Here is a 26,623-nt window from a genome sequence, read left to right on the forward strand (position 1 = left end):
ATAGAAAACACACACACACACCCACACACACACACACACACACACACACACACACACACACTGACCTGAGCGCGAGTTGAGTCTGAATTGAGACGATCCTTCCAGCGAGTAGATGAGGGAGGCCTGACCAAACTCGCGGGAGGCGTCTAGATCAGTTGCATTCACCAGCAACACGGTCGCTCCTGAGGAAGAGGAGGAGAAGAAGGAGAAGAAGGAGAAGGAGGAGGAGGAGGAAGGAGGTAGAGGAGGGGAAGGAGGAGGAAGGAGAAAGAGGCTGTGTGAACCGAAAACCCGAACATCCAAATTGAGCTGTTTCCTGTCTCCTCAGCTCTCAGACAGCGCTGAATGGGATTATAGATTTTTGATCTTAGATTATAGAAAATACAGATTGAAAATTATACAGGTAGGTTATAGATTACAGATGTTAGATTTTTTGCTACCACAGGTGAGACTGTGGCTCAGACTGAACATGTCTCACCTGCGATGATGTTCTCAGGGATCTTGACGATGTAGGAAGGCCGGCTGAACTCAGGAGGATTATCATTCTCATCCTGAGAGGGAAACATCAGCTGATCAGATCACCAACATGGAACCAAAGTATATCTATCAGCACACACCTTAGACACACACACAGGTGTTAACTCAACCCCTTAGCACTCAGAATCAAGCATTCAGGAAGCCTCCTTCACTGTTACTTTGCCACAAAGTGTGTTTCTCTGTTTAAGTGATCAGTCAGCTGTTTAACAGAGATTTAACAAGTCTCACTCACTGGCGTCAGGTGTTACTGAGTGTGTTAATGAGGTCACACTTACGATCACCTCCACCGTCACAGGTACGGTGCTGTTGAGGGCGGGGTTTCCTCCATCTCTGGCCATCACAGTCAGGTGGATCATTCCTTTAGGGACCTGCTCATAGTCCAGAGGCCGGGTCACACTGATCACTGAGGGAGGGTCAAACACGCACACCTTCAAACATCACCAACATCACCTGAGAGCCCTGTAGGTGTGTGTGCTTGTGTGTTTACCTGCATATCCCTCCACCATCACAATGCTGAAGAAGTTTGGGAAGGCAGAGGCTGACGTGATGGAGTATGTCAGGAAGTTGTTTGGCGGAGAGTCCTCGTCTGTGGCCTGCAGGGGGCAGCGGTGAGTTTAACAAATAGAGAGACAACAGCTGCTGATGTTTGAGGCGTGTTAGCACAGCAGGGTATGTGTGTATGTGTGTGCTGTGTGTAAGTGTGTGTGTCACTCAGTGCTGGCATGTTTTCACAGATTAGTGATGTTCTGGCTGTAATTGGAGCAGACTGGATGAACACCAGCCGAGCCGAGGACAGAGACTCTAATCCACAACATCAACACAATGACACCCCCTCATTATTAGCGCACACACACACACATGGGGAGCATCATTGCAGGCTGGACAGGCTGTCATAAACACACACATATCTGTACTCTTTGATTTAACGCCAAAGTGATGAATCAGTAAAACCTTCTTTCTTCCTCTCCTACAACTTCCCTCCATGAGTCTCTGACATGCTGTCCAAGTTTCTAAAGAGCGTTTAGCACAAACGAGGGGAGAGGGGAGAAGGAGAAGAGGAAGGCAGGGAGAAAGCAGGACAGATTGAGGAGCTCAGGTGCGCTACCTTTTTACCTTTATCCATCTTTACTGAAGAATCACTGCGTGTGTATGACTTTCAGGTGTGGTTGTATGAGTTTAAATCGTGAAGGAACCCCACCCCCCCCATACTCCTCTCCCCCCTAAGACCTCCTCTTGTCGTTCTCTCGGGGTGTAATCAGAGGAAACTCTGAGTCATTAGTTACAGAGAGCCTGTGAACTCAGACTGACGCTGAATGATGACTGACTGTTCTCTGGGAGTGAAACACACACACACACACACACACACACACACACACACACACACACACACACACACACACACACACACACACACACACACACACACACACACACACACACACACACACACACACACATACACTGACCTGTGTGATCTCACACACACTCTGGGGGAACAGTGGAGGGGGTATTTAATCAGAGGTCTGCTGGAGAGCAGGGAGTGTTTCAGTTTCTTGGAGCTGCTGTTTCTAACTTCAGGATTTAATGTTTCAACAACGGGACGGCTAAAACATGAGGACATGAGTTTAAAACTCATTAATAAAGACCCAGGAACATGTTTCCATCATCACCTGCTGCTTTAACAGCTTCCTGTAAATGTTAATGAACCAGGGCCCTGTTCTATGAAGCAGGATTACTGCCTAGCGAGGTAGCTTTGAGATAGGTTCCGGATTCCCTGTTCTACGACACGGGATCACTCCTCAGCGAGGCGAGTCTCCATGGCAACATACGCTGAACGGCTAACCTGCTCCGGGGCAGGTTAGGTTCCAGATTGAACTCACGGACTATACAAACCCCGCCCACTGACCAATGAGACCTCACGAAAAAATGGCTTGTCCGTTCTTAGAGGATCCCGTGGACATCGGAGCTTGCATTGAGGAGCACTCCGGCGCGCGAGAGTTTTCAGGGACCGCACCAACCCACTCTCTTTTTCGGATGACCACCTTTATGAAAGGTACCGGTTTTCCAGGGAGGGGTTGGTAGTACTTGTCACTTTCTACCAGTAGTTAAAGGGAATGAAGAACTCTCATTGCCGTAATAAGATCTTCAAAGCCAACACTTCTGTTCCATGACAATATTTTATTGCCCTTATTAAAATTGTGACAGGAATTCATGTGTAGCTCATGTGAGCTACATATCACACAAAAAATGTAAACACGATAGGAATGAACAAATTAATAAAGTCATCTAAGAAATAAATTAGGTATGTTGCATGTTACAGTAAAAGTGCATGGTGAACAGTGGTATTTCAGGATGATAATGGCACAAAAGATTTTTTTTGCACTACACTTACACATTTAGACTGTCAGCAATTTTCTGCCAGCACTCCTTCCGTGCTTTAGCAGCGGCGACGGTGTTGCTTTTAACGTTAATTACATGTTTCACCTCGTCATACTTCCTAATGATCACCTCCTGCTCCTCCTGTGTGAAGTATGCGGTCCTTCTCTCTCCGGCCTGCTCTGACGCTCCAGACTACTCCATGTTCGCGATTGGTCAGATGCAGCGGGCTCCGCCTTATTAGCGTGCACGCGCTCATTGCCTGGCTGGATCCTCTTATGAGGTTGATAACCAGTGTCGTAAAACCGTGTAGCGAGACCGCCGGCTACTGCGCTTAGTTCAGCGAGGTAGCTCTAAGGCTATCTCGCTAGGCTGAACTTGCTTCGTAGAATAGAGCCCAGGAGTCCAGTTTGCAGCAGATTAGTCTAGGCCTGGGTTCATCTCCTACAGAGCCATGCTGATGTAATCCTGCAGAACTTGGTCTCTCTGAAATCTCTAAGGTCTTCCTGAAACAGTCATTGTCTGGATGGCAGCATGTGTTGCACCTTAACCTGTGGATAGAAACCTGTAAATTAATGGAGTCTTCATCTGCCATGGACTCTTCTGATCTACAGACCATCATGGGCCCTGGCTTTGAACTTTGAGCTCCCTCACTTCTCTATGCCCTGAGGGCTTTTATTCTGAAAGGGAACACATGTACCAAGTGTGTGTGTGTGTGTGTGTGTGTGTGTGTGTGTGTGTGTGTGTGTGTGTGTGTGTACCAGGTGTGTGTTTGTTTCCATGTCTAACTTTCTCACCCTGATCCGAGCCACTGGCTGCACGGCCTGCTCATTCTCCCTCAGTGAGCCCACGTACGCCTCCTTTTGGAAAAGTGGAGCGTTGTCATTCACATCTAGCACGTTCACTCGAATCCTCCCCGTTGTCTCCTCACCACCGCCATCCCTCGCCAGCACGGTCAGCGTGAAACGTCTCATCAATTCGTAGTCCAGAGAAGCTCTCAGGATGACCCAGCCCGACTCTTCGTCCAACAAGAACCTGCAGACAAATGGACCAACGTACGAGACACATGAGATAGATGAACCAAGGGTTAGTCAGTAAAAAATAAATATGATATATCAGTGATAAAAAAAATGTGTGAGAGAGAGGGAGCTCTGAGGGGAACAATGTTTTAGGATGTTTTCATGTTTATAGCAGAACGAGCGTGTGTGTGTGCGTGTGTGTGTCTCACTGGTCCGGCTCGTCACTGAAGTAATATCGTATGACTCCAAAGGTTCCTGCGTCTCCGTCTGTGGCCTGAAAACAAACAGAAAAAAAGAGACTGATCATTAAACATCTCCATCACTATCTGTTCCTCACCTAAAAAATGCTTCGCCTAATCCACGTGTGTGACCTTTTCAGCCCCGTTCTACTGTGTTCCCTGTTCTCTCCATTGTTCGATGCTCATGTGCGAACAATTCAGCGTAAGTGTTGCTGAACTCTGAAGTCTGAGACGTGTAAATATGATCTGTTTTTAGTTTGTCACTGTGATCATCCTGACCGTGTGTGTGTGTGTGTTAAAACATATTTTAGTGTGCAGATGGCTTTATGTGACAGTGCTGTTTCTCACTCTTGTGTGCTTGTTTGTGTGTGTGTGTGTGTGTGTGTGTGTGTGTGTGTGTGTGTGAGAGAGAGAGAGAGTGTGTTAAAACACTGGGAGGTGTTGATTGGATAAATCTGACAGAATTGATACATTTCTCTGATCACATGATCGCCTCTTTAAAGAAACAGGCTGTTGTCTGTCAGCACGTCGACAAACATAAAGAGAAACACTCTGAGACCACTCCAACACAATCTTTTACTGCAAAACACACACACACAAACATACTCTCAAACACACCAAATGTGTGTGTGTGTGTGTCTGTGTGTGTGTGTGTGTGTGTGTGTGTGTGTGTGTGTGTGTGTGTGTGTTTGTGTGTGCTGATGGATGCTGGCTGCACTTTGCTGTAATAGAGTTTCAGTTCAGCAACTTCTCAGTCACTTAAAGGGTCAAACTGGAACAAGTCTGCAGCTCAAAACTGTGACACACACACACACACACACACACACACACACACACACACACACACACACACACACACACACACGCACACACAGAAGACACTCTGTGTGTGGGTAAGGTGCACTATTACTGCAGTCAGTGGTTACTTAACCACAAAAACATTTGTTGTGAGTTTATCTTTCTTGAGACTTGAAATCAGCACTTTAACCATTTACACAACTGACTCTAGTGGGCACTCTGGGAACAGCAGTTTATTTTAACATGGAGCTTAATCTAAAAGCAGTGAACTGAAAAAAATATAAACATAAAAAAATATAAAAAGCAACTGTTTGACTTTGGACATACACAGGCCTGACATGCACAGTGCTTACCCAGCTGTTAGGGCTCTGTGTTGGTGTCTGCTCCCCTGGAGCTAGTTTGTTTCTTTGAAGTCAATATGCTTCACAAGAACCCCAGGTGGGATGGACTGGCCTTGCAATTATAATAAAATAAAATCAAGTAGGATGATTGCATACTTTCTTTCCACTTTTCTTTCCACATCTTTCGCTGTCAACCTTCCTTTTTATTGCTTAGGACAGTGACATTGTGTATTGCTAGAAAGCGTTCTCTTGCTAATGTCTCACACAATGTTATCTCAGCATAAAAACAATAACAGCATCAGCACATCATGGGAGAAATGGATAACTGTTCTCAAAATGACTGATAAGTTAGTTAGGCTCAGAGAAGTGTTTATTATTATGGTTATTATTTAACTGTTTAGCCTTAAAAGACAGTGTGTGTTAGTTGGTGATTTAAGACAGCAGCCTAATGATCAAAATACACCAGATGCCTCTCCATTCCAGCTCCGCTCCGTTGTGTGCTGACTGTGGATGTCAACTCCCACCGGCTGCGTATTCATTCAGTCTGGTAAACTGCATGACTGACAGACAGCTGAAGTCGCGAGACTAAAGACTTCCTGTGCCTCCCACTTCATTGATATGTTTCTCTCGATTTATGTTGGGCTGTAAAACCTCAAACCTGTTGCCTCCTGGTTTTGCACCACTCATTATGTGGGTTAGTTGTTGCTGTAAAGCTTAATATGATCAGGTTTTGACATGGTTTGTTTTATTTTGAAAGTCACTATTTAATTTTAAGCATTTTTTGCACACAACTCCCTTTCCCGTTTGATCTGCTCAACCGTGATATAAAGGAAACCTAACTGATTCATTCATTTAAAATAAAAATTGTATTAAATTTCTTTTTCATACAAAATACAGTCGTAGCCTGTAGATTTGAAAAAGTGTTTTTTTTTTTTTTGTTTTGTTTTTTCCATAATAATGAAGGAGGATTTACCTTCTTAAATTCAGGCCCCGTTTCCACCAAGCAGTCCAGGTTAGATCAGTACAGTTTGGTACAGGTTGGCTCAGTTAAGCCTGGCCCTGTTTGCGTTTTTACACTGTGCCCCCTCGTGGTTGGCGGCATGTAAGCTGGATGCCGACAGCCGCATCAGTAACATAATAGCGTGACCCCATAGCAGCCTGACACAGTGTACCCTGCTAATAAATCCAACAAAGAAGAAAAACGTGACACAGTAAAACAAAGAGCAACGATGGAAGACATCCAGCATTTCATCCTCTTTGTGATGGACACGTGGCTCTTAGATAAAAGTGCAATCAAGCTTTGTTTAGGAGAAGACTGTGGGCCACCAGTAGAAATACAGTCGCTGTATTCCTGCAGAATTTCGACCATTTACCAGTCTGCAGTGCTGTAGCTCCACTTTCCGGGATCAGATCAGTCTAGTCTTGCACCCCTATTGAAGGGTCTCAGAAAGTGGGACCGCTTGTCTTGGTTATTTGGGGGTCTGACCCGGGGTCAGTCAGTGGAAACACTGTAAATGTGTGCTGTGCCAAGATGAACAGAACTGGACCTCTTGGTGGAAACAGGGCTTAAGTTGCTGAAGCCTGCTCTATTGGGACTAAACTCACTACTTACGACAGACTCTAGTGGACACTCAGGGAACTGCAGGTGTTTGTCGTCACGTCTAAGCTCTGCAGGTTGTGTGTTTGTGGACATTTCTGTGTTTGGGAATATTTGTGCTCTTCAGACTGAATTCATTTATGGGTGTGTGTGTGTGCATGTGTGTTTTATATTTCCTATCACAGATGGACCAGCGGCTGCAGCCATCAATGTGCTTCTGTCCCACTAAAATTTACAGCCCACTGTCAGCCCCCTCCCCCTCACAGTATGTCCACATAGAGCTGAATACCTGTGGGGTGTTGAGTCTATCCTCTTGCTTTGACTTGTGATTTGTTGATGACCTTATCATTTAGTGACTCTCTGCAGCCCCTCCCTCTGTTTCCTCCTGTCCATCCTCCTCCTCCTCCTTTATCTCCTCTCTCCCTCTTTATTTCCCTCTGCTCTTCAGCCCCACCTCTCCTCTCCTCTCCTCACATATCTCCATGTGCACGCTTTCCCCCCTCAGCCCCTGCTTTCCTCCCACCCTCTCTCCCGCGTGAGTGACAGGCCCATAAGTGCTCCTATGATAGCAGAGGGGGTGTTAGCGTGACAGCTATCGAGGAGGTGACAGGAGCAGGAGCAGAGCTCAGCCTGTGAGAGGAGAGGGAGGGAGAGACAAAGACACGCTCTCCTTCTTCTAACTGTTGGAAAAAAAAGAAGGAAGGATGAAAGGATGGATCGATGGAATGATGGATGGAAGAATGGGTGGATTCTGTAGGCTGCAGGATAGTGTCTCTGAAACAGTCTGCTCTGTGATGAACTCTGAAACGTGAAGCGTCACCACCATCAGAACATGAAACATCTGAAGCTTCCAGCAAAAACAACTGAGTCATGGATCCAGATCACGGTGAACGCCAAGGAGACTCAGAACCAATCAGAATCCTGAGATACTGAGCTGCAGTTCTAAAGTGTCCTCTGGGGGCAGTCACCGTTGTGCCTGTGTATTTAGAAACCCTGATGAAGATTTGGTGTGGTCACATCTGGGTAGTGTGGTCTATTCTGGTCTGGTTTGGCCAAGGTGGTCTTATCTGGTCTGGTCTGTGGAATGGACTCAGAGCTGGTGATATTAAGTTTTCAGCTCCTCAGGCTGAAGTTTCTCAGTGAGTTTTCAGTCCAACAGTTTGGTTAAATGAAGTGTTTCCTTTTTCAGAGGCAGAGCCGGCAGTCAAACACACCTGTGTATGAGAATGTGTGTGTCTAAGAGTGTGTGTTAGTCTGTGGAAACCTGAGCTCACTCTGTAAAACTGTTCTAACCTGAAAGTCTGACATGCTCTGAGGAGTGAAACACTGAACCTGCTCACACTGAGTCCTGTCTCATGACATCATCCAGGTCTCACTTCTGAGCATGCTCAGTGGATACAGGATGGAGAGGATCCTGACTGCTCTGCCGGCCGAATCATGAATCTCTCAACCTCTCCAGGTGTTTTCTGAAGATCCTACAGTTCCTCACATGTCTCTCATGATGTCTTTTCTGTTGGTTGAGGAGGAAATGGGTGACCATTAAAACTCTGGATCACTCTCCTTATCCAATGACTCGTGTTTAACCATTACACCTTTAAAAAACATCATACACAGCTGACGTGGATCTGCATTTTACTGTGATGATACATAAAGTGGGTGTGAGTAAACTGATGACATGTTTCTGTGAGTTTATCCATCAGCCTGTTCCAAAACAACAGAACACACACCGCACACTAATTCATTCAATCTGAGCTGCTCTATGGGAAAATAATCAGAGCTAACAATCACAGTGTGTGTGTGTGTGTGTGTGTGTGTGTGTGTGTGTGTGTGTGTGTGTGTGTGTGTGTGTGTGTGTGTGTGTGTGTGTGTGTGTGTGTGTTAGGATGAGACTGTCAGCTGGTTATCTCTTAGACAGTCAGAGGTTAAAGCTGCTCTAAGCTGAATTTGAATTGATTGTCTGTAAAAACCAGTTTTTCCAGGAAAAGGAACCAATTACGCACACACACACACACACACACACACACACACACACACACACACACACACACACACACACACACACACACACACACACACACACACACACACACACACAAACACACTACACAGGAAGTTCCTGACAGCCACTGAGGATGACGCTGATGAAGATGAGCTGTCAGGAAACATAAGCTGTGATGCTAACAGCTTGTTAGCTTTTAGCCTTGAGGAGCAGAGAGATGATCAGCTGGCGATCAGCTGACAGTTATTAGAGCATCTAACAGCTGACAGAGATCAGGATCCATCAATCTATGTGACTGATCATTCTCAGAGACAGAAACCAGCTGGGAGATGAGGTTTGGGTGAGTCTGAATCATCTTCACTGGACAGGATGAGCTCAGTCTGACAGGTTTGAATTGTTCTAATGTTCACCATTTATTATTCTGTGTATGAGACAAACTCTCTCCACTTTTCTCCCTCTGTATTTCCTCTGCTGGCTGATGGGAGCTGTGTGTTTTTACGATGCTCTCTTTAGTGTAATGGAGGAGCAGCAAACATTTACGACGTCTTCATTTCTCTCAAGATGAGCAAACAGGTGGATGAGTTGGCAGAGAGATGAGCAGATGCTCTCCCACCAGCCAAAACTCTGACTGAGAGCATTCAGCTCTCAGCAGCTTTTAGTTCAGGTCTGAACACACCTTACTGAGTCCATGTGCAGTGTGTTTATTAAACATATCTTGTTTTGGATTTAAAGGAACATCCAAAAAGTGCAGAGTCCTACACACACACACATTCAGTTCACCTGTTATGGATCCAATCTGACGCTGTGAAAAGCTTCCATACACTGAGGAGCCCTTTACATGACAACACTTTTAGGGTGAAATACAAAAGTATTGTTCCGTTTTGGCCTGGCATTTACACAGAAACAGCGTTTTAGCCAACCTAAAATGAAAACTTTGGAAAGCGACCCCCAGAGCGGAATTTTTCTGGAATGCTGCCGCCACCGTTGCAGTGTAAACAGTAAAGGCTGTGTTATGTGCACAAATGAAACGCGTGAGAAAACGCATGAGGCTTTTATGCTTTTTAACATCCTGCGCAGCGTCCATTGGTGTCCATTCCCAAACTGCAGGGGGCGGTGCATCACAAATGTACGTCTATTAGAGTACTAAACTAGAGTCAAAGAAGTTTGGCTTTGTTTACAGCTTATTCAAATATCTGTCCCAGAGGTTTTTTCAGGTTCTTTTAACCGATTTGTCTTTTCTGCTGAGAGTGGCTGCAATTTCACACCATGAATTATTTACCACTTGATTATCATGTTGATTTCTGTATGATGAGTCATACGGATGCCTGTATTTCTGCACTTCAACCACTTCTGCCATCTTGTCAGTGCGTCTTCGTCCAGCACGGCTGGGAAATTTTCTGCTTGAAAAGGACTATGCAAGCAGTGGCGTTTTCTCCCGGAGGCCAAGGGAAGCCATGCTTCCTCTCTTTTTTTAGACTGTAGCTGTGATTTAATGAAAATATTCCTTTTTAACAGTTTCGATACTTCTTCTGTGTTTTGTCACCGTCATCTCTTCCTTATTCCTCTCCTCTAGTTATTGAGCATTTTACGATGTGTAAAACAGCGAGCTCATAAATGTTCTGTGGCGAATGCGTGGTGAAAATACGATACTGCACGCTGTTGTCCGCAAGGAAGCCAAGCAGAATTGGCATCCCTTGGTGAAAAAAAACAAGAATGATTAACCAATCAGATGAGGCTGTGGTCATGACACTGCTCATCTGTGATTGACCAAGACTGTGTCAAGGGAAGCCACCCTGTCTTTGGCCTCAAACCAATCAAATCACAGTATCGTCATCCTCGAGCCACTGAATGAAATCAGGGAGGTTAGCACATTAGCAGTGTGCATGAAGCGGCCGGTTGTGTGTTTAAGTGGGCGGTTGAATTAATTAATACGATGTTTAAGCTAAGTCAAGAGGACAATGTACGAGTGTGAATGAGTGAGTGAGGGTGGGAGAGCTAAAGGGCGTGTGTCGGTGTTCAAAGTAAGTAAAACGAGCGCTCTCTGGGCACTCTAACAGGTCCGTTACTTGAAATAGCAATACAAACTGCAACAAAGCCTTTTATGTACCCCACTCCCTAAAAAAAATACAGATAACAGGCTTTGTCTCACTTGGCTTCCTCAAAAAAATCTCCACGCCACGCCACTGTATGCAAGGGGGCAAAGGAGCGAAAACGACACCATTTGTCGCGCAGACCCTGCTGGCGCATCAAGCATAAATCAGCCTTTAGGACCCTCTCCCTCTGCTGATGTCACGCTCTACTTTGTGCAGGCGAATCCAACAGTTCAACAGTACTGTTGTTACAATCGTTGTAAACTACCCTGTTGGGCTAGTGCTGCTCAATCTGCTGAATCTGCTGACTGTCTTTCAACAAAATGTGCACCTGTTGCTCCACTTCTGCACTTAGCATTCTCCAATACACCAGATGACCGCCTCAACTCTACTTTGATGGGGATGTACCAAAAGAAAAAGACAAAACAGTTATATTGCCAACTACAGGCCTGGCATGCTAACTACAGCTTTTTCAGTCCCTCAGCTGTGTAAATGCAGAATTTTTTCACTGCCTTTCCGCTGCGTTTTAGCATTTTAGGATGAAACGTCGTGTAAACAGGGCCTGAGAACTAATGCTCTGATGGAGGGATGAGCTGAGGACAGACACAGACAGGGTGTGTGTATAAATGGTGTAGAGAATGATAAAGAGAGCATCATTCACCTCAGAGACTGAGAGATGAAAGAAGAGGAGGAACAAGAGATGTGACTGTGATCAGGTTTGAGTCTGCATGAAAACGTCCTCTGAGCATCTGATACTCCAAACATCCACACCTCAGAGTCAGAGCAGCAGGATTACTGACACACACGGTCACACAAAGAGTCACACACACACACACACACACACACACACACACACACACACACACACACACACACACACACACACACACACACACACACACACACACCCTTAGCCTTTTATTAGGATAATGAATTCTAATCACTGCTGCGAGTCTCGGCCTGTAAACTCTGAACAAACTGAGGCTGCAGAAACATCCTGAGTCAGTAATTTACAACCATTCATCATCCATGGACCACACACACACACACACACACACACACACACACACACACACACACACACACACACACACACACACACACACACACACACACACACACACACACACACACACACACACCATAAAACACAGGGAAGACATACAAGATGCTGGGCCTGATTAATGTTAGAGCAGAGAAATATAAGAGGAGGAGGTAAAGTGTGTTGGAGAAAGAGATAGTAAATCATAATAAATATTTATAATGATCAGTAAAGCTGCAGAACGTACATATGGAATGTTTGCAGCTGCATGTATGTGTGACTGTGTGTGTCCACAGTGATGCAGCCATGGACTTTGGATCATATTTGATCAGCTTAGAGATGAATCTCACAAACTGAGGAGCTCTCTGCATCTGTATGTGCGTATGCGTGTGTATGTGTGCGTGTGGACATGTGTACGTGTGCGTGTGGGCATGTGCGCATGTGCATGTTCATGTGTATTTGTGTTTGTGTGTGTGCATATGTGTTGAGTGTGTACGCGTACCTGTGTGTTGAGCTAACATTTGTGTTTGAATTAGCATACGTATATTATTTTACACAAAATGGTTTAGAAAACACTGCACACACTTCTCATGAATAGCATAACACTGCACAGTTGTTGAAACATTCTCTCTCTCTCTCTCTCTCTCTCTCTCTCTCTCACACACACACACACAGAGTATTTAACTGGTGTGTTAACGTGGAGACAGGACACGCCCCCTAATGTAGGGACTGCCCATATTGGGTTGGTCACCTTTTTGTCTATGTGATTGGCCTGAGCCCAGTCAGAGGAGGGGCTTCCTGTCTAAAAGGACTCCAAGTAGCTCTTTTCAGATGTTCGAAATACTCCAACACAACATGAGTGAGGGAGGAGTCAGTCGTCAAACTTCATCAGACGTATCAGAGAGTTCATAAAGAGGGGGAGGAGATCTGAGGTTCTGTTAAAACAGAGCTGCTTGTTTTGAAGCTCAAGGTTTCACTCTCACAGGTTTGAGCAGAGACAGAGAGATAGAGAGGATGTAATTTATCCTTTAGAACAGCTAATGGAGGGGCTGAGTTATTGTTGGTCTGCTGCCCCAACAGCTCAGAGTCTAGCTCTCAGTGACTTTACCAACATCAGAGTGACCCTGTTCTCCAGGTTTTGATAGATATAAATACTCAGAAACCATTACTCTGATGAGGACGAGGACAATGAGGATGTTGATGGAGCCTCTCTTTGGACAGTTTCTATCTGCTCGGGTGTCTGTGGCCACGTCTGCTCCTGAACAAACATCTGATTATGTCAGTTACACGAGTCAGTGTTTGATCAGAGCGCCAACAAACAAACAGCCTAAGCTAGCTCCATGGATTAGCATCGCTAACACGCTGTCTACATTACTAATGAACCCATACCACGGAGATGCTGCGGCAAACAAGACAGAGCAAACACAGCATGGTAAACACACACACACATACACACACACACACACACACACACACACACACACACACACACACACACACACACACACACACACACACACACACACACACACACACACACACACACACACACACACACACACACACACACTGTGGGTTTCTGCTGACTCAGGTTTTGGTCCTCAGTTTATCCTCGGTCCTTCCTCTGCTGGGTTTGCTGGTCAGGTCTTTAGATCACTGCACTGAGTTTGTTCAGGTGAGTTTTTCAGGTGTCATTCATTCAGGGAGTTTGTTAACAACCAATGAGATGACATCAAACTCTAAATCTGGTGCCAAAAATCTGGTAATACTGAATAAGCCCAGCTCTCTGATGATTGATGTGTTTGGAAGCTGCAAAGACCTGAAACTGAAACCTGGCTGTTTGTTAAAAGAACTTAGACATACAAACGTCTTCTCTGTCTAACCCAGATACACTGCATGCTTTTGTAAACTCTGGAACTGGCACTCAGACTTTGAGGGCTCTGAATACATCCCCCCCTTCCTCCTCTCTGTCTCTGACCCTGATCCTGGGTTATGTAGTCTCAGACCAGCTGTAATCTCCATCTCATCAGCTCTATAAACAGTATTGATTTCCACACTCTGCTCTCTGCTCCTGACTCCACGGGGTCATGGTTTTAAGTCTCTGGACTGACTCCTGAATAATAACTCCAGTCTTTAAGAAGCTGATCGGAGGTTTATTAAAGCTGCTGAACCGTAATAATTCATCCATGATAGGAAAGGCTACAGTCCCTTCACACAACAACTGGAATCTGATCCAACAAGGCTCTGGACCAACAAGACTGTGAACCCACGAGACTCTGAACCAAGAGACTCTGGACCAAGAAGACTCTGAACTAACAGGAATCTAAACCAAAGAGAATATGAACCAATGAGACTCTGATCCAAAGAAACTGAGGACAAATGTTCACAGGCTTTATATAGACTGAAATAATTCAGATGTTCAGACTGGTTCCTAAAGATTGTGGGACAAACCATGTCAAATTGTGTTCTTTCAGCTGATAGACCTTTTCTTTACAAACTGATTAATCTTTGAGCTCATTTAACTCTTTATTCTTCAAGCATCGTCCAGGCTACATGAACTTTTCTGATTATTTTGGCCTCCAAAAGTCAGAGATCATGCTCAGAAAAATCATCTTCTTTTCTTTGAGGGACCATTCTAATTTTTTTTCACGCCTAAATAGACGAAGGGTTACGGTAACTGTAAGTAAAAACCTTGCATAAATTATTAACTTTGATTAGAATGCATGGCTCGGAGATTTAGATGTATCACTCCAATGTCTCAGATATCAACATTAAGCTCGTCTTTCCTGCTTTCAGAACTGTTAGAATGTTCTGGCTGGCCCAAATGGCTCAAGAGTTGTGGTAATTTAAAGAGCACTTGGAAAAAGGGAAACTCTGATGGGTTTAAAAGCGCTTGTAACTATGGCAGAGTTATGTCAGAGTTTGTGATTTGGTTGCACCTGTATGCTTAGCTCAAACTCAGAGTGCCTCAGAGCTGTCAGGTGTATGTTACCAGGTTTTTCTTGAGCTCACAGGTGTTTAAATTTGTTAAATGCAGTTTGCAGACAGAGGAGCAGCTGATAGACTCTGTGTTTTGGGAGGTTGAGGATTGCGTGTTGCTTTGAGGAAGTGATTTTTTTCGGACTGTCTCTCAGAGAAAGTAAACTCGCAGGGCCTGAGGGGATAAATAAGATCAGTGCATTATAAAAGCTGCTCTAATTGGATTAATGTTTATGGAAGAGCTCCAGACGTTATTATCTGTCTCTGTATTAATCCAATAACCGGACAGAAACCTGGCTTCAGACTCGTTCTCTGCTCGGCTTTAATGTCTTTACTTTTAAGAAGTCTGAGGTGAATCTGAAACTGAAAAGTTTTTCTAAAGTCAGCCACAGAGAAACGCTAGCATTGTTCCTGTTAAATCATGACTAATGATAAGGTTTAATGTTTTATTTTTTAGATATCATTAAAGCTGTTTGTCCCCTTTGTCTTCCTGTAGATTAAAATGGGTTGGTTCAACCTCAAAAAGAAAGCTCCTCTGTCACCAGCCTCTGCTCAGTGCTCCACACACAACCAGACATGCATGCACACACTAACACACTTGGTGGTGTGTGTGTATCAAAACAAGTGGACTTACCATGATCCTGAGCAGAGACGTCCCTGGTGGTGTGTTTTCAGGGAGGCTGATGTTGTACAGGGGTCTGCTGAAGATGGGACGGTTATCGTTCTCGTTAATCAACTCGATAAAAACTCGAGCAAAGCCCACGTGGTCTGACATGGACTCGTTGGCGTAGAGCTGAAAGAAGGTGGGAGGATGTTACATAAAGAATAGCATTTTAATATTTCACATAGCCAGTCTGAATCAGTATGAATGTCATCATCAGGATTAAGAATAATTTCCTGTTTCAGTGTCAGATTACACAGCATGCAGGCCTCTGTGTGTAATCTGCCAACAAAAACAGTAATTTCACTGTTCAAACAGACACACACACATCCAGACTTAGACACACAAATACTAACAGAAACACAAACATGAACATGATGAGGCTCGCTTTAGTCCCCATGCTGAGACGCCACAGTTAGTGGATGTTCAGTCTGAGAGAAGAACTGACTTTAGTTTCTGTTTGAAAATGTGTTTTAGACTTTCACTCTGAATTTACAGCAATAGGTTATCTACACAGAGCTCAGCTCTGTTAGCCTCCTCTCTCATCATAAGACCCTGTCCTAAGAGCTGCGAGTTGTTGTGGTGATTAGTAAGCTCCACCATGTCTCTCTCAGTCTCCCTCCCAGTCAGTCATTATGTTAAAGTGTAGAAAGGTTTGGCTCTCACTGAAAAGCTGTAGCTGCGGATGTGTTCAAAGTCCAGCGGCATGGCCACCCTCATCCTGATGTCTGCACGGCCCTGCACCGCAGTGGGAGAGATGGTGAAGTACTCCGAGTTGTTACCCGTCAGAAACACCTGGAACATACTGTTCACGCCCTGCAGAAGAAAAAACAGAGAGGGATAGGAGGACAAAGAGGTTAGCGGAGAAAGGTTACTATATTTGTACTTGCAGGTTTGGTTTGGTTTGGTTTGGCATGGTTTTATTCAGTATGTTTTGGTTTGGTTGGTCTGGTTCGTTTTGTTTTGGATTGGTATAGTTTGGCTTGGTTTTGTTTGGTTCAGAATGGTGTCATTCTGTATCAGCATACTTTGGCTAAGTCTCTTGGTTTGGTTTGTTATGGTATGGTTTGGTTCAGTCTGTTTTGGTTTGGTTGGTTTGGTCTGGTTTGGTTTGGTCTAGTTTGGGTTGGTTTGTTTTGTTTTGGATTGGTATGGTTTGGCTTGATTTTGTTTTGTTTGGTTCAGAATGGTGTCATTCTGTATCAGCATCATTTGGCTCCGTCTCTTGGTTTAGTATGGTCTGTTTTGGTTTGGCTTGGTCTGGGTTTGTTTGCAGTGAGTCAGCTTTCGTTTAGGTGAGACACAGCAGACAAAGTGACAGAGTGCCTAGGATGAAGAGGGATCAGAATATAGACAAGATGTAAGTGATCACACTTGTTTAACCTGAAGATGATGGTGATGATGATGATGAAGGCACAGACAGATAGAAACTCACACATCTGTGTGTTCTGATAACGTCTGATGTGATTCCTGCTGACAGCCGTGAATATCTACCACGGTACACACACACACACACACACACACACACACACACACACACACACACACACACACACACACACACACACACACACACACACACACACACACACACACACACACACACACACACCTGAGTGGGTTTGAAGCTCTTTGAAATGAATAACATCCAAGAACCTAAACCTGAATCTGAAACACAGTCTCCTGTGAAGGTGTGTATGATCAAGTGTGTATGTTCAGGTGTGTCTGAAAGTCAGTTTGTTTAAGCAGCTGAGTCTCCTCCTCTTTCTTATTGATTGTCTCTTTCATTCTCTCAATCATTCTATCAGTCACAGCCTGATCTGCTCGCGATGAACACAGAGGATCCTATTTCCTGTTTCCTGTTTCCTGGATGTGATTAGAACAAACAGCCGTTCCTTTCCACTCCCTCAGGTAAACCTGTGAGCGCAGATGCATGATGGGAGAATTTGAAGTGGGGTCAGGGTGACGGCTACAGCAGCGGCTGGTGTCTCTTCCCGTGGTGATAGAAAGCTTGAGGGCGGTGCTGATGGAGCAGCAGACGTGTTTTTGTTTTCCTCTCAGAGCCATTCAGCTGATGACTCCTATTTAAAGAGCGTCCAGTATGCAGGATGTCACCTCAAACTGCCCATAAACGTAATTGCCCGTCCATTTGCCTCTGCCTCCAAAGCCCCCAATAAAAGCTGCTGTCAGAGACGGCCGCCTCAAACTTCGGATGTGAGGAAAGTTTTACAGAAGCTAAGCGGAGCAGAAGAGGAGACGCGGGTGGCGGCGACAGGCAGAGAGCAGGTAAATAGCACCTGTGTGACAGAGACAGGGAGGAGACGCCACTGCCGCCGCTGTGTGAGAGATTACAGCACAGGAAGCAGACTGTGAGTGAGTGAATCAGCTCTCAGAGAAGACAACAAACAGCTCAAAGATTTAACTCCTGATGGATGAATTTATCCCAAACTGCAGCACAAGGATGAGGAGAGGAGTAGATGAGGAGACCAGGAAATGAGGAGGTGAGGACACATGAGGGACTGATTTGACCTGGTATCTGATCCAGTCCCCCTGTTTCTGCAACCTGCTTCCTGATCCGCTGATCTGAGTGAGCCCTGAATCTGTTTCAGGGAGATTTTTCAGATGAATGCTGTTTAAGTAATCTCAGATTACAGCTCAGGTGACCTAATCTGATCCTTCATCAGTGTTTAACAGTCTAACAGAGATTAAACAGATTTGTTTCTGCCCAGACTGTGGAGACATGAACACACTGAGTGATTAATAACTACATGCAAAGGTTGAAGAAGCTCCACCCGGGAGCTGTTAACACACATTCAAATCAACTTCACCAAAGAATACTGGTGAGTCAGACACAGACACAGAGAGAGCCTCAGGGTCTGTAGAGAGCTGTGCTGCAGTGATTAACAGAGACCTCACTGTTACTGAGAGGGTTAAAATCCTGTGAAATGTCCCTTTATCTCTTGCCTGTTGTCGCAAATTTACAACATACCCTGTTAGGTCTGGATGAAGCTGAAATGATCTTTGCATTTCATTGTTACCTTCGCCAAGGATATTATGCTTTTGGGAGAGTCTGTATGCCTGTCTGTCTGTCCATCTAACCAAGGGATCCTGATGACATTTTCAGGTAATGTTCGAAATGGGATAAGGAAGACAGTGTTTAAATTTTGGAGTTGATCTGGATCACTATCTGGATCCAGGACTTTTTTAAAGGATTCTTTATCATTGTGAGATAGGGCTGTTTTCACCATATGTCTGTTTAACTTCACGATAAATGGTCAGATTGCTTTGCAAAACAATACAAAACCAGGTCACCATGATTTCTGACAGATGTAAAACTAAGATCCAGATCCTGGCAATATTCTGCATACTAAGATCTGGAATATTAAATATGTACTGGGTCATCATAATTTTCAACACTGTAAGGTAACAAATTATTGTACAAACCTGCAACTAACACTAGATTGTAGCAGACAGTCTGCTGAAAGGGAGTGTAACATTAAAGTAGGACTAAAGTGTTGCGTCACAGTCACTATATGCTTGGCGGAGGTCGATGCTCTCTGTGTGCTTTTCTAGTTACCCATTGATTCATATTCTACACATACCAAAGATTGTATCAGCTCCACTATGTCAAAATATATTGGTCAGGGAATTAACTTCTCATGTCTTTATATATATGATAGTCATATAGTTTAAACTATTGTGTGTACTGTACTCAAATTTACAATCTTCACCTATTTTAACATCTGTAAGAATGCAAAGACACATAAAAACAATCTATTTTTATAACTGTTAATTAATTCAGGTAGAAAGGGGTTAACAGCAGATAAACGAGTGTGACTAATCTGATATTAACTCAGCCTGAGTCTGCTCGGTCCCACCTGTTTGCAGACTGTGTCTCCTCTTCCCTCCATCCTCAGGCTGGATAAACAGACTGTCTGCTATAAGTACACTCTTCATCCTGTCTCTCTTCCTCTTCTCCTTCTTTCTGCTCCAACAATTATTCAGACTTCAGGTTTTGCTCCACTGCAGGCCACTTTCTGTTCAAACACTTTCCTCACAGTCCTCCCGCTCATCCTCGTGTCCCCCCTCCCTCCCTTTCTCTCTTCCCCTTTCTGTTATCTGTCACTCTCCCCCCCGGCGGTGGCGGCTCTGCCTGAATCAATCAGAGTTGACTTGCTTTCGGCTTATCTGCAGCCGAGGTGATTGATTTTCCTCGTTAGGTATAATTTGATGCTCTATCCCGTCTCTTCCAGAGCAAATTAAATTGTAGTCGAGTCCAAAGAGAGGCTGAGCGAGTGAACGAGCGAGAGGGAGAGAGTGTGTGTAGAGTGTGTGTGTCAAAACAGTGAGTTGATAGATACAGCTAATAGAGCAGACTGAAGCATGCTGTTATACATTGCTGCTGACACACACACACACACACACACACACACACACACACACACACACACACACACACACACACACACACACACACACACACACACACACACACACACACACACACACACACACACACACACACACACAGCTGGAGAGTGTCTGGTGTGTATGCGCATTTGCATTAGATTAATTTTAAATGTGACTTTAAAGGCCCTGGTAGGACTCTCTAAGTGATCTTAAAACAGTGTCTCTTTTTTAAACCTACCTGTTTATAATCCAGGATTAAAAACGAGATTATCAGCACCAACACAGATTATTTCTAAATGTATTTTCTTAGTTTATATAGTCTGCTTAGATTTCTTCAGGAGAACATGATTCCATTTATTTCACATTGACCCAAAGTCTCTTTGATGGCACCATGCTGATGGCAAAGTTTACCATAGAGCAGAGAGATCTGTGTTTTTCTTTGCTGAAATAATGCTGTGATTTATTTTGCAGTAATGGTGGATACTAGAGATGAACTTTCAAAAAGAAAAAGGATATCAGAGCAGAAAAAGCTAAACAGGAGAGTGCAGTACCAGTTCATGTCAAAGGGGGGAATGACACAGAGACAGGAATCTCTGAGTTAAAACACACCGCCAAATTAAGAGGGAATGTTTGTTAAACAGGGGAGTTTTGTGTTTCATATTTTAGTTTTTGAGAAATAAAAGAAGGCCAAGTGTTTTATGTCAAAAGGAAAACATGTCCCTCTTTGATATGAGGAACTAAATAAAGAACCAGGAACCTTGACTCTTTCCAAAAAATGTTAAATGCCTTATCAGGGTGGGACTGATTAACGATTGGTATTTTAACTCTCTTATAACCCCCTAAGAGCAGTTCCTCAGAGAAACCTTTTGATTCTTGGACCAGTAGTTCCTGAGTCTAAAGTCTCAGTACCTTCAACATCTAAACACAGGTCATGCTCTCACCTCGTCCTTGTCCTCTGCCTGGATGAAGAGTGGTAGAGCGAAGCCGACCTGGGCCAGCTCGGTGATCCTGACCCGGTACTCTGAGCTGTTAAACTTTGGAGCGTTGTCATTCTTATCGATGAGCAGGATGGTGAAGGTGGTCATCACGGTGGCATCTGACGGACTGCGGTCATCCTTCAGCTCTGTGGCCTGGCGGACACATACAGACATTCAGAGTGTCAGCGCAGACACAAGAACTTCTGATTGCAGACAATAGACTACACTACTGCAGACAGACTCTAGTGGTCACCCAGGGAACTGCAGTTTATTTTTGGCTTCATTTTTAGCTGAGTGGTGCAGGCTGATTACAAGTTTGTTTTATTTTCAAATGTTATTTCTCTGAGTCAATGTCATGTCAATTATTACGCTGCAAATAACTAAAATCTTATCAAGTTTTTTTTTTGTCTTGTTGTCTTGTCTTGATATGAGCCACATTCATCTTATCAGTCCAGAAAAATGTCTTGTTTCATGAAAAAAATGAGGTCTGAGTTGCTTGTAATAAGTAAAGAAAAATCTTCCAATGGAATAAGAAAAATTAGCTTTTCTTAATTCAAGAACCTTTTCCCTCGTTCAATTGGCCAATTTTTGTCACAAACAATTCAGACCTACTTTTTGTCTTTAAATAACTTGAAACAAAACATTTTTCTGTATTGGCCAGGTGAATGTTGCTCATATTAAGTCTAAGAAGACAATTTCCACTGAAAACAAGACAAAAACACTTGATAAGATTTCAGTTTTGCTGTGAAAGGGTTATAAAATTTTATCTGTAACATAGATTGGAAAATTACTGTTTATTGATCCAAATAAATGTTATAATCTCTGTTTATTATAAACAGAGGTTTATTGATCATCTGTATTTTGATCGTATTATTATTCACACAGTGTCTTCTTAAAGAAAATTTCCTCTAAGGAAAGATCTCATTTAGTTACAGACAGATGGACAGACTGCCAAATGGACAGAGAGACAGAGAGAGACAGGAAGTGAGACAGAGAGAGACGGGGAGACAGGTGGCGTATTTGATTGAACAGAAAGTCATTCTGGTGATGGAGGCGGGCTGCAGGTATTTACAGGTGTTCATTTATTGGATCAGACGGACTGAAGGCAATCATAGAAACAGGTTTAAAGAGAGGCCAGGAGAGGGCAGGGGACACACACACACACACACACACACACACACACACACACACACACACAGATATTCACACTCTCACACACTGTCTCTCTCCCTCCCTGTGGGGGAATGTGGGAGTCCTCTGAGAGGATAAATCGGAGCCTCAGATAGAAACAGCGTATTTCTTTTGGGCTCTTTTATTGATGGACGAGCGTCGCAGCAGGAGGAAAATCTGCAGGAACAACATGATGGCTTCTGGGTAATCGCGGTAGTTTAGCCTCCCTCGTCCCGACGCCGCTGAATCATTTGACCCTGCCCTCCCCTGCTCGGCGCTGTCTGAGCCGCCTGAAGTTGAGAAATTAGTTTTATTACGACGGCACACCACAATCAATAGAAGCAGCTCCTCAGAAAGCACAAGCAGAGAAAATCCATATCTTATAAATACTATTTTAGGCCAGGTTTGTTCCTCTTCAGCACTTTGGCTTATTCTACTTTTCCACGCTGTAATTATTGATTTCAATTAAAGAGACGGACTGAGGCTGGAATATGTAAGGGCCTATCTGCTCCTCTGATGGGAAACTTTAGCTCAGGGTGTTCCTCCAACACCACAACTTTCAACCCGCTCCCATAAAACACTGATTTCTCCTGTAAAACACTCACAGCATCTCTGCTCTTATTAATCACTCATATCTATCATCCGTTCTGTTCTAAACTAACCTCAGTGTTTTCTCTAGTTCCCTTAAAATCAGAATCTGTGTTTGCTGCTTTAGGAACCAGTGTGTCTGAAAGTTTCAAAGTGAGTTAATCTGCGTACAGTGAAAGATAATATCTTATTAAGAGTATGAGCTGCTTTAAAAGGTTGATTATCTTTCTGTTTAGTGGGACATTTTTGGTGTCCAGAAATCAGACTTCTGGACAGAGACGTTTTCTTCTGTCAGAGCTTGTAGATCCTTATTACAGCCAGCAGGACCATCAGTGGAGGAAGGACAAGGACTGAGGACAGGCGGAGGGGCATGGAGGAGCATGGAGGGGTTCAAACTCTGGCTTCACATCATAGCAGAGAAACAGAGGTCTCTAGGGGAGGACAGAGAGCCTCTCTCCTTCATCACCTCTTCCTGCTCACCTGTGCAGGCTGCCAGGAGATAAAGAGGAGGAGCTTGAACAACACTAAAGGATCAAACTTATAGAATGTTTAGACCACACAGAAGAATTTACTGTGATGCAGGATCACGTCAGGGACCAACGACCCCTGAAGTTTAAAGATTTCAATGACACAGTCTCATATCCACTCACCGGGCACTTCAATAGGTACACCTTGCTAGTACCGGGTTGTACCTCTTTTGCCTTCAGAACTGCCTTAATCCTTTGTGGCACAGATTCAACAAGGTACTGGAAACATTTCTCAGATAATTTGGTCCATATTGACAAGATAGCATCACGCAGTTGCTGCAGATTTGTTGGCTGAACATCCATGATGAGAATCTCCCGTTCCACCACATCCCAAAGGTGCTCTATCGGATTGAGATCTGGGGACTGTGGAGGCCATTTGAGTACAGTGAACTCATTGTCATGTTCAGGAAACCAGTCTGAGATGATTCCAGCTTTATGACATGGAGCGTTATCCTGCTGGAAGTAGCCATCAGTGGATGGGTACACTGTGCTCATAAAGGGACGGACATGGTCAGTAACAGTGCTCACGTAGGCTGTGGCTTTTAAACTATGCTCAACTGGTACTAAGGGGCCCAAAGTGTGCCAAGAAAATATCCCACACACCATTACACCAGCAGCCTGAACCGTTGGCAGAATACAAGGCAGGATGGAACCATGCTTTCATGTTGTTGGCACTGAAGTCTGACCCCACCATCCAAACGTCCCAGCAGAAATCCAGACTCATCAGACCAGGCAAAGTTTTTCCAATCTTCTATTGTCCAGTTTTGGTGTTGCTGTGTGAATTGTAGCCTCAGTTTCCTGTTCTTAGCTGACGGGTCACCTGGTGTGGTCTTCTGCTGCTGAAGCCCATCTGCCACAAGGTTGGACGTGTTGTGGGTTCAGAGACGCTCTTCTGCAGACGTCGGTTGTAGCGAGTGATTCTTTGAGTTACTGTTGCCTTTCTATCAGTCCAAACCAGTCTGATCATTCTCCTCTGACCTCTGGCATCAACAAGGCATTTTTACCCACAGAACTGCCACTCACTGGATATTTTCTATTCCTTTCTTCGGACCATTCTTTGTAAACCCTAGAGATGGTTGTCTGTGAAAATCCCAGTAGATCAGCAGTTTCTGAAATACTCAGACCAGCCCGTCTGGCACCAACAACCATGCCACGTTCAAAGTCACTTAAACACCTTTCTTCCCCATTCTGATGCTCAGTTTGAACTGCAGCATATCCTCTTGACCACGTCTACATGCCCAAATGTGATGAGTTGCTGCCATGTGATTGGCTGATTAGAAATTTGCATTAATGAGCAGTTGGACAGGTGTGCCTAATAAAGTGGCCGGTGAATATATATTTATTAACAGGTTGGAAATTGTCTGAGTCTATTTCGTTCACTGCCTGTTTTATTCAGTGTTTTGCATGTTTTTAGGTTGGGGGTCAACTTTAAAGGAACACGTAATGCACGAAATGTGCTTCAAAGACTAAAAGAAGCTAAAACCATGACATCGATGTTGCCTAAGGTAAAGAGTCAGAAAACAACTGCCAAAAGCTTTGTGTGTGTGAGACCAAACATCCTGAACCCAGCATGTGTGTAAGTCTAATCCGAACCCTCATACTGTTGGATTTATAAACACCCAAGCTCTCCCCCTCATCTTTCTCTGATCAGTCACTCCTTCAAGCCCCTCCCCCTCGCTGTGACGCTCTCTGAACCAATCGCAGCTCCCCATTCAGACTCACCTTCACGGTCAGCGTGAACCCTGCAGAGTAGAGCGGGTTCTCTCTGTCCAGCTGCCCGTGGACCGTGAGAGAGCCACTGATGTAGTCCAATGCAAAAACACTGTTTGTGTTTCCTGTAGGGGATGAAAGAGGGGGGGATAGAAGGGAGAGGGGGTGAGAAAGAGATTTTTTATTTTATCGTCACCTCAAACAAGAAGTTGCTCTAGCAGGAAACACAATGTGTGTGTGTGTGTGTGTCTGTGCATTATGTAATATGGAGGCAGGTAAATCTCTTTGTACCTGTCTCAGGTGGGATTCAGCCCCGTCACCTGTCCTCCAGCTGTTTTATTCATTGTTTACTAATCTGAAGCTAACGGATTAGTCCATACAACCTGTGATGTCATCAGTCAGATGTTAAACTCTCTAAACTCAGGATGGGTCTCTGTGGATCAGTCTGACCTGTGATCAGTTGGTCTCCAGTTGGTCCCCAAAGTTAATGAAGATCATTGTGGTGTTTGGACCAATCAGGAGAGGCTACGTCATAACGAAAGTTAGTGGTGACTGATGTTTCAGCAGCCTAAAGAGCTCTGATGGTGAAACGTGGAGCCACATCCTGTCCTTGAAGCAGACATCACTTCCTCTGGTGAGGAGAGAAAGCAGGCTTCTCTGCAGCTCAGCCAAACGTCATCATTATTCTTCAGTGAGCGAGGTGCACAGTGACCTTTGACCCATCTCTGTGGGGATTAAGTCTGACTCTATCTCAGGTAGTTCGTGGTAATGGTCCAGCTCTGAACTCTCAGATTATAAACCCACAACGGCCTGGGTCAACAGATTAACCCGACTGTGTTCACCCCTCACTGCTCCATTATTACAGCACACACGTAGAGAGGGAGAGGAGAGTGTGAGAGAGGGTGAGGAGAGAAAGAGGAGGTGGAGGTGTGCAGAGGGAGCAGAGCCTGCTGTAATTATCCTGGATGGAGGTTAAAGGTGGAGAAAGGACAGAAAGGAGAGCAGATTAGATCCAGATTACTCTGAACTGACCAAGGAAAAGTCTCAATCTACAAACACACACACACACACACACACACACACACACACACACACACACACACACACACACACACACACACACACACACACACACACACACACACACACACACACACACACACACACACACAAAACCACAGTTCCTGGCAGAAGTGCGTGATTAAGGAACAGACTTTAAACGTCGGAGCAACAAAATCAGCTCCTCAACAGCGGCTGGTACCTGAGTTAAACCTGAGAACACCTAAGCAGGTGGATCAGACCACATGATGCTAACAGTCTCCTTTAGATGTGGGGGTCAGGGTCTGAACCCGCCTCAGAACCACTGAGGCTGGAGGGTGTTGATCTTTGAGGTTTTGAGACATCAGAGCTGATCTACATGGTCTAGGTCACATGGAGAGCTGACTCACCTGCTGACCTCAGGAGACTCACTGAAGGTGTTTTAATCAGAGGAAAAAGGTCAGCAGGAGGAAGTCTGTGTGACTGACTTCCTGTGACTGTGGACCAGGTAAACCCAGAGATTGC

General features: G+C 44.5%; 1 protein-coding gene across 1 annotated transcript in view; it reads right to left on the reverse strand.

Annotated features, from left to right (window-relative positions):
• The window catches only part of cdh23 (cadherin-related 23), a 180,132-nt gene that overhangs the window by 42,887 nt on the left and 110,622 nt on the right, over positions 1-26,623 (reverse strand). Inside the window, 10 exon segments of the mRNA XM_074675394.1 lie at positions 66-182; positions 479-551; positions 813-940; positions 1,025-1,130; positions 3,711-3,948; positions 4,142-4,206; positions 15,652-15,810; positions 16,345-16,494; positions 21,030-21,218; positions 25,073-25,185. Coding sequence (XP_074531495.1) covers positions 66-182; positions 479-551; positions 813-940; positions 1,025-1,130; positions 3,711-3,948; positions 4,142-4,206; positions 15,652-15,810; positions 16,345-16,494; positions 21,030-21,218; positions 25,073-25,185 — 1,338 coding nt within the window.

This window comes from Halichoeres trimaculatus, unplaced genomic scaffold (genome assembly GCF_033239565.1).
Source record: "Halichoeres trimaculatus isolate MK-OKI-2021-1 unplaced genomic scaffold, fHalTri1.1 fHalTri1_scaffold_8, whole genome shotgun sequence".
Lineage (NCBI taxonomy): Eukaryota > Metazoa > Chordata > Actinopteri > Labriformes > Labridae > Halichoeres > Halichoeres trimaculatus.